We start from the raw sequence: 17,717 nt of genomic DNA, 5'->3' as shown, positions 1-17,717 counted from the left end.
GAATTGCATAAGAACCTGGAAAACACTTAAAATTTAAATAAATGAACTGCATACCAACTATGTATATAGTATGATCACAACTATGAAGAAAGATGTTTATGAAAAAACACTGGAAGAAAAAAGGCAAGTTTAAATTTTTTTCTATTTTCCAAACTTTCTATAAACAAGTTAATTCTCTAAATTCTCCAAAATTAATCTCCAAATAACTAAGAAAGCAATATTTTTCAATCAAAATATTTACAGGTCTTGGTTCTTTCAAACTGTCAGAGATGACAGTTTATCCTCATTGTATCTAAAAGAATCAAATACTTAGGATACAACCATGAAAATGCTGGGCTGCCCAGGTGGCACTAGTGGTAAAGCATCCCCTGCCAGTGCAGGAGACATAAGAGATGCAGGTTCGATTTCTGGGTTGGGAAAGGCTCCCTGCAGGAGGGCAGAGCAACCCACTCCAGTATTCTTGCCTGGAGAATCCCCAAGGATAGAGAAGCCTGGTGGGCTACAGTCCATGGGGTCTCAAAGAGTCGGACATGACTGAAGTGATTTAGCACATAAAAATGCCACTTTCTGAAAACAGAGAACCCCAAGTAAATGTTCACACTTCTTTGAAAGTATAAATACAAGTAAATCTATTAATACTTCCTGGGGCTTCCCTGGTGGTTCAGTGGTAAAGAATCCGCCTTGCAATGTAGGGGGTGCAGGTTCAATCCCTGATTGGGGAACTAAGATTTCACATACTACAGAGTAACTAAGCCCGTGTGCCTCAACTAGAGAGACGGTGGGCTGCAACGGAAGATTTCACAGGCCACAATAAAGAGCTGAAGCAGTCAAATAAGTATTTTTAAAAAAAGAAAGAAAGAAAAAGAAACAAACATCATTCCCCAGGCTCTGACTTCACAGGGCACACTGCTTATTATATATGGACCCAGAAACTGGGTGTAGGGAGTTCAGGGGACTCAGGACCACTTAAAGGGAAGAAAACAACTCAAGAGTACACACTGTGTTGAGATTTTCCAACATAACAGCACCGATACAGTCTACGAAAGGCACCTAGTATATTACTTGGGGTCACAATGACAGTTGATAGGAGCCCAAGTATCCAAGTGGCTCTATTTATGATGTACAATTCACTCTGCACTGGGAAGCAGTGCGATAAGACACTCTTAAGTGTTCTCAACCATATCCAAACCCACTGGTCCACATATTTCTTACCAGATATAGAAATGGTTACACTATGAGCTTTAAAAACTATATTAGAAGAGAAAAAGCTTACTAGTTATATACTCACAGAATTCGAAAAGAGAAATACAAGTGAAATTCCAAAATATGAAACAATGACCTTCTAAAAAAGTTTATTTTGTTCTCACAGGTGACTGTCATTGAGAAAATGCTGAAAATGCAGACTGGCATTTATATGCATGCATACTTTTGCCTAGAAAATCCCATGGACGGAGGAGCCTGGTAGGCTGCAGTCCATGGGGTCGCTAGAGTCTGACACGACTAAGCGACTTCACTTTCACTTTTCACTTTCATGCATTGGAGAAGGAAATGGCAACCCACTCCAGTGTTCTTGCCTGGAGAATCCCAGGGACGGGGGAGCCTGGTGGGCTGCCGTCTATAGGGTCTCACAGAGTCGGACACGACTGAAGTGACTTAGCAGTAGCATGGACATAAAGAATATATACCAAAATGTTGACTGGCTATTGCTTGATGACTAATGGGCTCTAAAGTGTTTTTGTATTTTTCAATTTTCCTCCAATAAGCATGTATTACTTAAGCGATACCTTCGGGGGTGGAGGGGGGAGTGTGGGGGGAGGAACTAAAGAAAATTAAATACAAAGAGAAAAGAAAATTTCCATGTTCTCATCAGTAGCCACTATCTACCTTTTAGTATCTTACAAGTTGTTTTTTAATGTATATTTTTTCTCATAAAAAAAGGAATCATAGTGCTCTTTCATGGCATGTTCTGCCCTTTCTCTGTTAATAAATATAACATTTTTAACTGTTACATGGCATTTCACTGTATGGATGTACAATCACTTAACCAATTTCTCACATTAAACATGTTGGGTTTCAGATCATATAATGTGGGGTCTTACAACAGGGTATTGTTAGTAAATTACCTAATGGGATCCATCGGGTTGAGCTTCCTTTTTCTCTAAAGTAAAGGTTGGTGAATAAAGCTTGGGGGTGAGAGACAGCAAGTATGTGCATTTGTTCAAGGGGAAGACTGGTCCTGCCTTGAAGAGACAGACTGGCTGACAACACTTTGCAACCTCACAGTATTCATCCCAGCAGACACTCCTGTTCGAGCCTGCAGGCCTCTTGGCCACAACCGGGGTGCGGGGGGCAGTGGAGGCACACACCTGATGACTTGGGTTGCCGCTCTCCTTCCAACGAGAGCCGCTCTGGTGTCCTGAGGAGGGACCTTACGCCAGGATTTTGATTGATCATGTAAAAAGGACAAAGCACACCATCTGTCGAAAGCAACATAAGCACTGGAGCAGGTGGAAGAGTCTTCTCCTCATCTGTTAAAAAAGAAAACCAAGGTAATAGAAGAGCCAAGTCAACGGAACGGCCCCTGCGTGGGAGGGGAAGACAGGCTGAAGTGCAAGGGGTCCCACTGGACTCATCTGCATACAAGCTGCGGTTGGTTCGCTCTGATTTGGATCTGAACAGCCCTTATGAATCGGCTCTTTAAAGCAGAGCAGCGATCAGCCAGCCAGGGTACTGCCAGCTGCACAGAGCAACACCAGCAGTTGCATAGTGGCTCTGACTCTCCCAAAGCTCTGATTTTCATGTGTGTCCCGGTGTCACGGAGACAGGTTCAGCATTCCCCCGACCAACACAGGAGTCTCCAGGAAAAATGACAGAAGAGACTCTTGGGGAAAACACACAGAAGGACATGGCAAAGTGAGTCCTTGACAGTTGAATGATAAGCATGTATGTTGTCAATTAAGTCTTCGTGAGAATCAAAAGTAACTGAGTGAATCAGACCAAACAGTCTGGTCAGGGAAAGGACAAGGAACTCAGTGGTGCCTGATGCAGATACCTCTCTAAAATGAGGCACATAGTATATGCCTTTTTAAAAATATATATACACATTCCCACTTTTATTCACATAAAACTGACAAATAAAAATGGCTATGTACTTAAGGTGTATAACATGATTTGAAGGACACACATACTGTGAAATAACTACCAGCCAAGCTAATAAACACATCGCTCAGCTCATGTAGTGACCATTTTGTGTGTGTGGTGAAAACTTTTAAAAAGTTTTTATTGGAGCATAGCTGATTGACAACGTTGCACTAGTTTCTGCTGTATGGCAAAGTGAAGCAGTCATTTATATATATGTGTGTGTATATATACACACACATCCACTTTTTTAGATTGCTTTCCCATTTGGTCATTATAGAGTATTGAGCAGAGTTCCCTATGCTGGTAATTAGTAATGTCGAGCACCTTTTAATGTACGTTGGCCATCTGCATGCTTTCTTTAGAAAAATGTCTATTCAGGTCCTCTGTCCATTTCCTAATCAGGTTATTTATTTCACTTTGCTATTGAGTTGCATGGGTTCCTTATATATTTTGGGTATTAACCCCTTATCAGATCCATGCTTTATAGATTTTTTTTCCACTCCATTCCGCTGCCTTTTCATTATACTGTCTCCTTGGCTCTTTTTTTTTTTTAATTCTCTTAATTCTTTACACAAGTTTTACAGGTTACACCCCACTTACACTGGCCGCGTGCACCGCCTCCCTGTAGTCTGTCTCACACCCAGCGGTTTGTACCTCCTGCTCCCCAACTCCTATAATGCCCCTCCCCTTCCCTCTCCCTGCTCACAACCACCAGCTTGCTCTCTAGATCCGTTTCTCACGTTCACATTTCATGGGACTGCAGCCCTGCCAAGATATCAGCAGGGGAGAAGACAGACTCAGAGCACATGCTCAGGCCCCATGTGGAAGTCTGTGCTTGAGGCCTCCATTTTCTTATCCAAGCCATCGAACCAAGTATTGGGATACACCACCTGCCTGGGAGGCCCTGGGAAACCAGGAGGGGCAAAGAAACAAAGTTATGAAGTCGGTGTTCTGTATTTTAGCCATATTCTTATATACACAGAGACACACAGAGTGTGTGACCTTGGTCAATGAATATCCACTTAAATCAGACGAGTGTGGTATAGTGCACTCTGTCTCACTCTTTACACAGACACACTATGACAAGCTAAAGTGCATGGCAGAGAAAGTTCCATCGTGAAAATGTAGAGCTGGATTTGAATATTAACCATGATGGGAAGAAGACTATTTCTGCACGTAGCTTAGCTATGACAGACTATACTTACTGATGGTGATTTCCACTTGGTTAGTGTAATCTATGGCAACTCCCATGGGCAAGGAATCATCACTCTTGTCTGTCACAGGCAGTTCAGCTCGACTAGAATCCTCCAACAGCCAAGATTCCCAACTATTCTGGAAAAAAGAACAAGTAGAAGATACAGTGTTGGTTAGAGCTTTCTCCAGCACTGTTCAAATAGGAGAGGAGAAAAAGGGAACTCACTTGGTTTAGTATTGCATTCCCTGGGACTCTAAAATCTGGAAACATAGTCTAAAAGCTATGAACCCCGCAGGAAGCAAGGGGCTCCTTTTCCAAGTCTTTCTATCTGTTCCTGGTGTACAAAGCTCCTGTCTGGTGAATAAATATCACTATCACGAACATTCTCTGACGTGTTCTCCACATCCAAGTGGACTCCTGACACAGGGGGACCATCTAACAGCCGCATGGAGCCAGTCAGCAGCTGCACTGAGGAATCTGGATGGGGACCAGGAGCGCCAGGTGACGACTGCGGTCGTGAGCACACAGCCTAGAAAGCTGCCGGATGCCCTGTGCTCACTCGACCACAGAGACAGAAGGTGACCTCAGCTCATCTTCCTAGTTCTCAGTGTATTTCCTCACACTGGTCAATCTTCCTGCCACTGGATTCCTTGAGAAACCACCACATCTTTCCAATAAACTCCCCTTTGGCTCATGTTTGCTTGAGTGGGATCTGTTCCCTACAACAAATGACTCCTGGTTTTTAAAAATCATGGACATTTTGTCTAACTTTCAATGCTGATCAAAACTGGGCAGCATGAATTAAAGGAGGAATAATTTTCAACGAGAAACAGAAAAACAAAAAAACTGTTCAGGAAAGAAAGCAATCGTGATCCAAGCCTTAGGCATGAAGTGAACAGTCACATTCACAATAACGTTAGTAAATGAAACGGGTTCCAACTTTGAAAAACAATCGGCAATACAACAGTACACAAAACAAAGACAGCTTGCTAATCACTACAGGGCAAAATACACCAATATCAGCTTTGGTTTTGTGGAATATGAGATGCAGGTGACAACACCTGAAAGGTGGGCGTGGAGCAGGTGTGCCAAAGGCAAGGGTGGGTACTGAGATGGTCCTCTCACAGCTCGGAAGATCATGAGAGACCGTACACGGTAAAACCGTAAGAATCGAAGGTAAAAATGATCACTAAATGTTCAAAGGTAACAAGCAGAAGAGACTAAAACAGTGCTCTAATCCTATTGAAAGGAAGGACGGGGAAGTCTAAAGGCCACATGTGAGCTAAATCCTCATTTGCGTCATGGCTAATAATTTAAAGTTAACAATCGATAACCAGTGATGCAGTAGATTATTATTTCGGGATAAGGAGATAACCATTAAGAGAGAGAGACCACAAGTTAAAAATAGTCTCTTTTAGAGAACGGAACAGACTAGGACAGGATGGGAAGGGCTGATATTTCACGTATAAGCCCTTTTCCACTACCTGACTTTTCAACCATGAACATAAATTACTTTGATAAAAAGCAAAAAGCAAAGAGTTTCTTAATGTGTGAATACATAAAATACTTGTGCTATCAGGAGACTGTTACTGAAGTTAATCCAAGAGCAGCAAATCAAGAGTGCGGGACTCTGAGAGCTAAGCACTCATGGTGGGCCACCTTGCCACTCAAGAGAAGGATGGATAAATGTTGAATGGTTGAAGAGGAACAGGATGCACAGAACATTTTCAAACTCCAGGTAGACTTTTAAAAAGGAAAGTTTTCGGCTGAGGAGCTGTGTCTCCTGTGTAGTCACTCTGCATAAGGGTAGTGTGACAACCTCAGCCCACTCTGGCCTGCAAGGAGCACAAAGCGGAAGAAGATGGGGGCTTGTCTACACAAATGCTTTTAGCTTTCTGGTGGTTTTCCAAACAAGGTATTTCTGAAGAGTCACAGTTTGGTCTGACTTGCATGTCTCTTCCATAGTCAAGGATGGGTTATAGTTCATTGAATAGAAGAGGCAGATTCAAGTAATAAGGAGAAAATAAAGACAGTTAAACAGAACAAAGCAGAAAAAGCCTCCTACACACCCAGGTACACTCCTATTGGAATACATTTGATTACGACCATGGTTATGAGGTATTCATGGAGGGTGCAAGCAGAGGGCTTCAGATAACACTGAAGGAACTGCTGAATCCAACACCCAAGTCTGTCCAACACAATACCCGAGCCATTTGGCCCACAGCTTTTTTAAGCTGTGCTCTCATCCAGAAACTCAATAAAAGGGGTGTGACTTCAGCTAAATCTTAACCTCACAGTTAAACCCTCCAAAATCTCTGAGAACAACATCACATAAAAGTGGCAAAAGAGAAACATTTACCTGGCTGCTCTGTCGCGCGAGGATGCTGACTTCTGTGGAAGCCGCGGATGCTGCCAGCACTAAATCCCTTCAAAGGATAAAACCGGAGGCCATTAAATTCAAACGGCAACAGCTGTACCTCGACTGCAGCCAGTGCGACACCTACAAAGCTTCGCTCTATCAAGGAGAACGGCGAGCTTTTCTACCTCGTTGAAGGTAAGAAGATTTTGGACGTAAAGCTTTACTTTTTAGTCCATAGGTCAGAGCCCTGGAGACTCAGCCAACTGTCTCCTTACTTAAGACAAAGGGGAAACACTACAGAATCAATTCAGAGCCCAACAAATATACCACCCTGAGGAGAGAATAACCTAACTGAAGGAAGAGAAGCTTTGTTTCAAGAAATCCATCTTTCAAAGGGACACTTCAGCTCAGAGGGAAACTTTTAATATGTTCCTTAAATATCTGTATTTTCTTAAGTCATCAGTGGACTTATTGAGAAAATGGGATTTTTAAGTTTAGTGTGTATTCGAGGTACATAATTCAAGACTGGGGAAACAGATGTAGCAGTCAGAAGGGCATTATCCAACATGAGCTGAATATATGTTTAGGGCATCTCCAACCTCTATTCTCCTCTCTCACAGAGAGGAGACAGAACAAGCAGGACAAAATGGCTCAGGTGTGCCCCCTCGTCCGCAGCTCACCACTCTTCAATGTAGCTGAGGTAGTAATGATGCTGCCTCTCCGTACAGCTGCCATAACAGGGCTCCATGAAGTTCATAAACACCTCAGGGTGCTTTTCCTCTTTTTTCTACATTGAACAGAGTGAGAAAAAAAAAAATCTCATGGGTGATTTTTCTTTAATCCTACAAAGTTAAGAATCTCAAAAGATAAAATCCTTTAAGTTTTATGAGAAAATATACTAAAAAAAAAAAAAAGAAAATACACTCAAAATACATAGACACACTATAAAGACAATACAAAGAACAGAAACATTGGCCATGGACCAAACTGAATTCAAACCTGTCTGTCACTTCAGCATGGATAGATTACTCAACTTCTCTGATAATGCTTTCTCCTATGTATGATGGACCTACACCTAAAGGAAATCAATCCTGAATACTCACTGGAGGGACTGATGCTGAAGTTGAAGCACCAATACTCTGGCCACCTGATGCAAAGAGCCAACTCACTAGAAAAGACCCTCATGCTGGGAAAGATCAGAGGCAGGAAGAGAAGGGGACAACAGAGGGTTAGATGGTTGGATGGCATCACCGACCCAACGGACATGAGTCTGAGCACGCTCCAGGAGATGGTGAAGGACAGGGAGGCCTGGCGTGCTGCAGCCCAAGCAGTCGCAGAGTCAGACACAACTCAGCGACTGAACAGCAACAACAAATGATGGACCTAAAAAGTCTACATCAAAGGCTGTTTTAAGTGAGCTATGAAAGGATACATAGAAAGTTTCTAATCCAGTGCATGGAACATAAACGGTACTCAGCAAATGCTAGTGTTAGTATTATCCCTGGGAACAGAAAATCTTAATCTTGAAATACGTTACGTTAAGTCACTTCAGTCATGTCCGACTCTGTGTGACCCCATAGACGGCAGCCTACCAGGCTCCCCCGTCCCTGGGATTCTCCAGGCAAGACCACGAGTGGGTTGCCATTTCCTTCTCCAATGCATGAAAGTGAAAAGTGAAAGTGAAGTCGCTCAGTCGTGTCCGACTCTTAGCGACCCCATGGACTGTAGCCTACCAGGCTCCTCCGTCCATGGGATTTTCCAGGCCAGAGTACTGGAGTGGGGTGCCATTGCCTTCTCCGAATCTTGAAATAAGGCACCTTAACAAACTTATTTTTAAAATTTGATATTGTCAGGAACCCAAAAGAGTTAATAAAAACGAGGCACTTTTTTCTCATATCCGATTGGCAAAGATTAAAAATGGTACCACTGCATATTGACACACTTTGTTGTTCAGTCGCTGAAAAAGTGAATGAATTTTGAAAATCAAGGTATTTTCTTGCTTTTCTAAAATGACTTCATCAGATTAACACCTATCACAACTCACAGTTTACAACTTAAAGTTTTAGGATTTTTTTCACCATGTGACTCAACAATAGAACATGCTCTAAGTGGACACCACCATTTTGGTCCTCAGGCCCCTGCTGCTGCTACTGCTGCTAAGTCTCGTCAGTCGTGTCCGACTCTGTGCGACCCCACAGACGGCAGCCCACCAGGCTCCCCATCCCTGGGATTCTCCAGGCAAGAACACTGGAGTGGGTTGCCATTTCCTTCTCCAATGCGTGAAAGTGAAAAGTGAAAGTGAAGTCGCTCAGTCGTGTCCGACTCCTAGCAACCCCACGGGCAGCCTACCAGGATCCTCCGTCCATGGGATTTTCCAGGCAAGAGTACTGGAGTGGGGTGCCATTGCCTTCTCCACCTCAGGCCCCTAGTGCAGCGTTAAAAAAAATCGCACACCTCAAGTGGTAGCACTGCCAGTAAGGAAAGGAGAGAGACGCCTAAAGCCTCTGACTTGATTAGAAGACTTCTGTGATTCTCAAATCATCAAGACAGCCTTCACACACGCACCGGGAGCAGAGCCACCACCACGTCCGGAGCCGTCTCCAAGGCCCCATCCGCCGCGGCATACGCTATCGTGAATTCGTATGTGCCGATCCACAGAACGTCCAGAACTGAAAGACACACATCCTAATAAACCACCTTTGTGCTTGGGATAACCCCTGTACATTATAAAACTATCAGCTCATAGATAAATATCCAACTACTATAGCTTTTAAAAAGGCCCAGACTTCACTAAATATAATTCACAAAGATTCAAAAAGCCCAAATTCATTCCAGAGTGGTATTTTACCCCCAGCAGATGAAAATCAAAGCAAATAATGAAGAATTCTAATTAAAAAAAAAAAAGTCAGGATCCATTTAACGTCATTTACCAAGTGACACAGGTATCTACTAGAGAATTACTGTTACGGTGATTTAATCGTGTGTGTATGCTGTGCTCAGTCATGTAGCCATGTTCAACTCTTTGCCACCCATGGACTGTAGACCACCAGGCTTCTCTGTCCACGGGATTTCCCAGGCAAGAAGACTAGAGTGGGTTGCCATTTCCTTCTCCAGGGGATCGTCCCGTCCCAGGGATCGAGACCTAATTAGCTAACTGAAACAATGACAGTTTTCACACAGGAGGCACCAGCACCCTCCTGAGCCAGTGTGCAGGCACCTCACACGGTCTAACATTTCTGCAGTACAGACAGTGCCTCATTAGACGTCAGCCTAGTAAGAAAGGCAGCTGTGTTACCTCTGACGGGATGGTCTGCCTCGTAAAATGGAGGACAAGGAATGACTTTTTTTTCCTGCAAAGTCTGAAAGAGATTTGAAAAAAACAGTGTCAAACAAAGCAATCCCCAGACCGCAACTCCAACAACTGTATTATCGTTTTACAGGCCAATGCCCTAAAAGAACATGTACCAAATTTCATGTAACAACTTTTTGTGATGATAAAGAAGAAACAGAACCTAAACCTCAAACCTATTCCGCCACATTCACCACCCTGTACCCTGCAGAGAACAGGAGGAACACACGACAGCACAGGCCTCAGCACTGCCCGCGAGACTCTCCTTCTCAATCAGATCTGATCAGACATACACAGATTCTCTGCCAATTTATACTGAAGAGTATTCATGAATATTATCTCTGGAAGACCACAGGAAAAGGATGACAGAGTGGACACGCGACAACTCTTTCCTGCATTCTCTTGGTACAGACAGATTTTTTGCAATGAATATAAGTTATATTTTAATAGGAAAAAACAGCAAAAATACTACCAAACCAACCCCAAAACAGTTACTTGATAAAAACACTCTGAAGCCCAAGGCAAGACTTACAGGAAGATACTGGACCACAGTTCCATTCTGCTTCCCCACAGCCAGCTGCTTTCCTTTGGGGCTCCAGCACACTGGGCAAAGAAGAAAATACTACCAATTAAAAACTGAAGAAAATGGAGCAAACCATGAGATATGTACCAAAACAGCCACGTAATCACCACTTCAGGCTTCCCTGGTGACTTAGCGTAAAAGATCCACCTGCCAATGCAGGGGGTGCAGGTTTGATCCCTGGCTCGGGAAGATCTCTTGGAGAAGGAAATGGCAACCTACTCCAGTATTCTTGCCTGGGAAATCTCATGGATAGAAGAGCCTGGCGTGCTGCAGTCCATGGGGTTGCAAAAGGGTCCGACATGACTTAGCAGCGACTAAATGGCAACAATTACCACTTTGTGTTCCTCTTTCTATCAGTCCATGGAAGACTGTGGGGTCATCCTTACTTGGCAAAGTAAAAAAAGAAACATCATGTTGATGATACAGTCGAACTGTGATTTGTTACCGGGCCATTGAATCAGTTGCTAAAAAGGTTTTTTCAATGGAATATTGCCCAGAAAGCTGTAAAGTGCAGAAAACTCCAGTTTTTAGATAAATCGAGGAGGGTAGAAAAGGTTTTCAAATATCAAGAAATCTTTCTCTTGCTTCTACTGGATATTTTCTAATGTTTTCCCCCTAAGGTACAAATGACTTTCAGAGTCTGATCTTTTAGGTCAAAATAATTATTTCAACAACACAGTTCTAAACCAAACATTTCTATACCCAAACATTTCACCAGAAAGCCCATGCACACTGAAGGTAAATCATGTGTGCTGTGTGGCTTCAAGGACAGTAACTACAGAAATAAAATACACTCTCTCCACTTCTACCAAAAAACAAGTATGACAAAGAGCCCCATTTGCTTTTTTCCTCAGAGATTAATTTTTAAATAGATGACCATTACCATATGTTACAGAGTAAAAGACGTCATTACTCACCAGACGTTACTCCTACTGTGGAAGGAAGGGTGGCACACACTTTCACTGTCTCTGTGACTTGTAGGACTGCAATGCTGCCGTCGGCCAGACAAACTGCCACCATGGAGGAGACCGCAGGGTTCCACTTCATGTCAATCACCAAGCCTCCTGCATCTTTTAAGAGCTTATGATATGCAAACGGACGTTTCTGCTGTTTAGCCTTTTAAAACAAATGCCCAGAGGCAAAAATAAACAGATAAATACAGAGACATTCAGTGGTCCAAGAAAATTATTGAATATGCAAGTTTTCTCAGATTACAGTTCGGTTTTCCCCGTGACCATGAAAAAAAACTGTAGCTCTACACAACAGTCTATTAGTTACAGACAATTTTAACATAATTTTGAAAATGGCCATCAATTATTGTAGCATACTTAGAGGGACTCTCAACAGGGAATACGCAAATGCAAAATAATGGATAAAGAGCATAAACAAAATAAAAACTGAGACTCTGCTTCTTAATAGTGTTGGGTCCTTGAATTTTAGAGAGTGCTCATCTTAAAATACTGAACTTATTTTAATTGGTACGCAGAAGCCCCAGCAGGCTTCAAAATTCCAAAATAGCCTCAGTGAACGATTTGCTGTCGAAGGCTAATGAAAGATTAACGATATAAAAGGTGCTTCGATATGTATGGTTGAGTCCCTTCACCGTTCAGCTGACACTATCACAACATTGCTAATCAGCTATATCCCAAAACAAAATTAAATGTTTAATAAAAAAGAAAGAAAGAGAGACCACCTGAAGCCACATTAAAGGTGTGCGAGCCCCGCACACATGCTAATCTTCTATCAGCAACCCCGCCATTGAGCCATTGCTGCGAAACTGCTCGCCAAAGCCTCTGGGGTTGAGGCGTGGTGTTTCAGGGGCATGAGCCTGCTGCATCCCCCTTTCCCCAGGAGAGGAATCAAGAAATTCCTTTCTACTTAAAAAAAAAAAAGTGCCTCAAACAAACAAAACCCCCCAAGTACTGCTGTACTCTTGGATGGTTACTTAACTCTTTGGGCCTGTTTCTCCATCTCTGAGATGAAGACCACGATACCGAGTGTATAAGGCTAGTATAGAGCCAAGAGGGGCAGGCGTGAATGAAAACACGGCACGCAAAGCACTAGCACAGGGCCTGGCACGCGGTCAATACAAACACTCAATCTTACTATCACCGCTACTAAACAGCCTGGGATGAAGAACACTGCAGGAGGAGGCCAGAGACCCAGCATGCAGGGACTCCTGACACCATCTACTAACTCTGTGGCCTCAGGCGAGTCACTTAAGAGTCCCTGGGCTCTGGCTGTCTCAAGTGTAAATGAGAAATGACAGCACCCTAGGGCCGATGGTGTTACAAAATAATTTCTTGAAGTCCCTATTATCGCAAAGATCTTGATTTATGATTCTATAATTAAGGACCTCTTAAAAACCCGAATTCAAATCTAGAAAAAGAATTCAAAGGTCAACCAGGAACTTCTAGGTTATGATTCAATACCAGGCACTCTTCTTAAGTCCCTAGAATCTGCCAGCAGCTTACCTCATTTGAGAATGTGCGAACATCAAAAAAAGCAATAATGGAACCATATTCACTGGACATCATGCACACGGACAGTGTGAGGTTATCGCAGCTCAGGGCCAGGTGATGTATTGGGAATTTCATAGGAACCAGCAAGCTTTGAACTTTATCGACTGAAAACAAAAAAACAGAGCAGAAAATGGAATGTTTGAAGCATAAGCCACAAACTCTATTCAGGTCTATGTGAAACCATTCTTGCATCTACATAAACGTACGCACCCTGATACCAAGTTGTGCAGAAGAACTGCAGCTTCCTTACAGATGGCTAACGCTGCACTGAGTATTGCAGGGACTCTCCCTCATACGGCCTGGGGAAACCAACTGTGACCACAGCTCTGGTTCAATCTAGTCCTGTACCATATTTCTGCAACAATGCTCCAAACAGAACACGTTCCCATTTGTGTGAATGATGCTGTTATGACGACTAAAAGGCTATGCAGCAAAATTCTTCTCCTAGAGAGCCAGAACCCAAGTTGAACTGAACAACAAAAAAAATGTGTGGCACAAAGGTAAGCCGTTCTTCCCTCTGAGTTCAGAGGAACAAGTCATCAGAAGAGAAATACAAAGGACCAGCAAGAACACCCAGGAAGGCTTCCAGCAGCCCATCTAGCACTTCCTCTTCTTGGGGGTCAACCTCAGGACTAACAGTAGTTTTACTTTTACTATGTAAAACTTAAGAAGCAAATGACATTAGCACTTCACTATGTTCCTCTCTCTATCATGCAACATAAACCGAGTAACTTACCTATCTTATTAGGATCATCTCCAGGTTTATTCTGAATAAGAAGATTTTTAGTAGAAAAAACGTGCAATCCACTGGCTCCACCAGCAAAGACCAGGCCGTATTTGTTGGACACAGAAAGCAGACTTGAGCGTTCCTTGGGCAACTCCTCAGGAGAATCAAAGATTCTCACTTTCTTCAGTGCTCTAAACTGAAAATCCTATGGTGCAGGGTCAAAACAAGATCAATTCAGGGAAAATAGGACACTACATTACCTGTCATATTCTGGTACACCAAAATATATATTACCCTGAGAGTAAAGACTGTGTGGCCGGTTTGACCCCTGGGTGGGGCAGATCCCCTGGAGGAGGCAATGCCAACTCACTCCAATAGTCTTGCCTAGAAGATTCTATGGAAAGAGGAGCCTGGTGGGCTACAGTCCATGGACTTGCAAAAGTTGGATGCAACTGAGCATGCACACATTAAGTTGTACTATACATATTTTTTTCCCTTCAACTCTAAACCTATCTTTAAATCAAGGTTTTAGTGAAAAGAATGTAAATCTCCTTTTGCTTACACTCTAAAAGACATAAAAACCAAAGACAGCCTTTCTCAGCCTTCATTTGTGTACTTTTATAGTGTTTCCTATGGCTTCCTTTGTGGCTCAGGTGGTAAAGAATCTACCTGCAATGCGGGAGACCTGGGTTGGGAAGATCCCCTGGAGAAGGGACAGGCTACCCACTCCAGTATTCTGGCCTGGAGAATTCCATGGACTATATAGTCCATAGCATCGCAAAGAGTCGGACACGACTGAGCGACTTTCACTACACTACACTACACTACACTACACGGTGTTTTCTACAGGATCCCCACATACTAATTTCCTTGGATGTGATGTTTAAACATATTTGGTAAAAGAGTAACTGAAATAATCTTCTTAATTCCAACTGCATATGGTGATCAGACATCCACACGGCTTTCCAGGTGAGACCATAGTTCAGTCACTCAGTGTGACTCTTTGTGACCCCATGGACTGCAGCACGTCAGGCTTCCCTGTCCATCACCAAATCCCGGAGCTCGCTCAAACTCATGTCCATTGAGTCAGTGATGCCACCCAACCATCTCATCCTCTGTAGCCCCCTTTTCCTCCTGCCCTCAGTCTTTCCCTGCATCAGGGTCTTTTCCAACGAGTCAGTCGCATCAGGTGGCCAAAGAATTGGAGCTTCAGCTTCAGCATCAGTTCTTCCAATAAATGTTCAGGACTGATTTCCTTTAGGATGGACTGGTTTAATCTCCTTGCTGTCCAAGGGACTCTAAAGAGTCTTCTCCAGCACCATAAAGTTTTCAGTTTTTTGTTAATTCTCATCCTGATAACCTCTGGGTCTTGGTAATCAGAAACTCAATGTGAGACCACCATTTTCTGAGTCTGTGGTTCTAAAACCTTTTTATCCTTCTGCCCCAACCTACATGAGGAACAGGGCACACTCTCACTGGGTTGGTCACCCTTGGCAGAGATTCTCAAGAAGAGACTTCTACTCTTAACATGGTATGGATTACTACTTCCTAATGCATTTCAGTGAGTTGTTGTCCAAATGCCTAAAATCTTCCCATTACTTATTAATATTTCCTTTCTATGGACACGAGTGTGAGCAAGCTCTGGGAGTTGGTGATGGACAGGGAAGCCTGGCAGCGCTGCAGTCCATGGGGTCGAAGAGTTGGACATGCCCGAGCGACTGAACTGAGCTGAGATTTGGATCATCTGATCCTCTCAAGTTTCCTGACTTCAGGAGGATTTCCAGTACCAAAAACGGACCTCCAATTCTAGTTAATTAAAGGACTTGTGGGCTTCCCTGGTGGCTCAGACAGTAAAGAATCCGCCTGCAAGGCGGCAGACATGGGTTTAATTCCTGAGTCAGGAAGATCCCCTGGAGGAGAGCTTGGCAACCCACTCCAGTATTCTTGCCTGAGAATCCCATGGACAGAGGAATCCAGGGGGCTACAGTCCATGGGGTCCCAAGGAGTCGGGAACGACTAACACAACAAAAACAAAAGCGCCTGTAGGATAAGGGATGATCCCTGCTCTGCGTTAAGCAAGCCTGGGTTACAGGCTTGAACTAGTTCAGCGACAGAGGACAGAATCTTTAAAACTGCTCACAACAACCTAGATTTCAGTCCGCCTGTCAAAGGCGGCTTTGGGTAAGTTACTTTCCGAGCCTCTATTTGCTCCTCTACATTAACAAGTACTTCCTAGGGTCGCTGTGATAGCTACCAGTGCCTGGCATGCAAGCAAACGCTCAATAAACAACAGTTATTCCCATACTCCGACGACCACATTAAAGTAACTACGATAACTCAGGAGGCTCGCACAAGACCAACAGGGGACGCGGAAAGTACATTCCGTGGGGCTTTCACGCCGGCTGCACGGCAGAGCGCTCCAGGACGCGGTAACAAGAACTTGCATGGCCTCCCACCGTTCAGTCAGGAGGCGGGGCAGCGGACACCCGCGCTTCCCGGGTCAGGGAGGCGCCAAGGCAACACCAGGATTAAGGAAGGGTGGGAGGCCCCGGCCAACACCTGACCTTCATCTCCCGCTCAGGGATCACGGCATCCATTTCGTCTCCCATCGCGCGGCCCTCAGTTGGTGAAAGGAGCCACCACCGCCGCCGCCCGCGGCCTGGCCCACGCAGCCCAGGTCTTTCCGAGGCCAACTTCCTCCCCTCCGAGCTTGCGACGAGCTGCACAACTCGCACTTCCGGCGCGCTTCTGGTGACGGCACGCATTTCGGTCCGCGGCGTGGCTGAGGAAAGCTGAGGGCACCTTCTGAAGTCGCGCGGCCGCCTCCTAGCAGCCGCCTCCCATTGGTCGGCTCGGGAGAGTAGGAGGCGTGACCTGGCAGTCACTGCGCCTGCGCCCGTCTGCTCCCGGGCCGCCGCTGTCGTCTGCAGGTGGCGTGGGTTCGACTCGTGTGGGTTTCCTTTAGTCTGTAATGCAAGCGCGAGATATCCACGCTCGTTTCGTTGAGGCTTCACAGTAATCTTTGGATGTAGGTGGTTATTAATAGTTTCGATTTCAAAGATGTTAGGAGCTTGACAAATATTTCCAAGGGGCAGCTTCTGAGAAAGGCTTTGGACGGGGTGCGGAAGGAAAAGGTGTTCAGAAAGTTGATGGGACGGGGCCTCGCCCCTGGTGTTTCTGAAGGCTGAAAGGGGAGATTAAAGGACCCCAGCGATCAGCTTTGTTTACTTTTTTCAAGGTAGTCATTTCTGGAGCAAGAGCCCGTGAAAGTGAAAGTCTCTCAATCGTGTCCGACTCTTTGCGACCCCATGGACTATACAGTCCATGGAATTGTCCAGGCCAGAATACTGCAGTGGGTAGCCTTTCCCTTCTCCAGGGGATCTTCCCAACCCAGGGACTGAACCCAGGTCTTCCGCATTGCAGGCGGTCTCTTTACCAACTGAGCCATGTGTAATTGAATCTTCAAGACGTCCTAGTCACCTAGGGATTATCGTTGCCATTTAACTGATGAGGCAACTAGAAGCACAGAGAAGTCAAGAAGATTCCCCGGTTCCCCTCAGTCAAAAAGTGGTGAAGGCCTGATTAGAATTCAGCATGTCTGGATATGCTGATTGCCAACTATTACACAGTCCAAAGGAGAGATTTTTGTAGTGGAATACTGGGCTTCCCTGGTGGCTCAGACGATAGAGTCTGCCTGCACTGCGGGAGACCCGGTTTGATTCCTGGGTCGGGAAGATCCCCTGGAGAAGGAAATGGCAACCCACTCCAGCACTCTTGCCTGGAAAATCCCATGGATGGAGGAACCTGATAGGCTACAGTCCATGGGGTCGCAGAGAGTCGG

General features: G+C 44.5%; 1 protein-coding gene across 2 annotated transcripts in view; it reads right to left on the bottom strand.

Moving 5' to 3' along the window:
* NUP214 (nucleoporin 214) overlaps positions 1 to 16,664 on the bottom strand; it is a 91,610-nt gene extending 74,946 nt beyond the window's left edge. For both annotated transcript variants that reach the window (XM_025261864.3, XM_025261865.3), the window contains exons 1-11: positions 16,441 to 16,664; positions 13,886 to 14,081; positions 13,102 to 13,253; positions 11,545 to 11,743; positions 10,577 to 10,647; positions 9,991 to 10,054; positions 9,261 to 9,364; positions 7,376 to 7,482; positions 6,696 to 6,762; positions 4,347 to 4,473; positions 2,367 to 2,528 (exon numbers count right to left, since the gene is read on the bottom strand). In XM_025261864.3, the coding sequence (XP_025117649.3) occupies positions 2,367 to 2,528; positions 4,347 to 4,473; positions 6,696 to 6,762; positions 7,376 to 7,482; positions 9,261 to 9,364; positions 9,991 to 10,054; positions 10,577 to 10,647; positions 11,545 to 11,743; positions 13,102 to 13,253; positions 13,886 to 14,081; positions 16,441 to 16,641 (1,450 nt within the window). In that variant the 5' untranslated portion in view covers positions 16,642 to 16,664. The remainder of the gene's footprint in view (positions 1 to 2,366; positions 2,529 to 4,346; positions 4,474 to 6,695; positions 6,763 to 7,375; positions 7,483 to 9,260; positions 9,365 to 9,990; positions 10,055 to 10,576; positions 10,648 to 11,544; positions 11,744 to 13,101; positions 13,254 to 13,885; positions 14,082 to 16,440) is intronic.
* Between the last annotated feature and the right edge of the window lie 1,053 nt (positions 16,665 to 17,717).

Source organism: Bubalus bubalis, chromosome 12, assembly GCF_019923935.1.
Source record: "Bubalus bubalis isolate 160015118507 breed Murrah chromosome 12, NDDB_SH_1, whole genome shotgun sequence".
In the NCBI taxonomy this organism is placed as follows: domain Eukaryota; kingdom Metazoa; phylum Chordata; class Mammalia; order Artiodactyla; family Bovidae; genus Bubalus; species Bubalus bubalis.
This window is presented reverse-complemented; position numbering and strand designations above follow the sequence as displayed.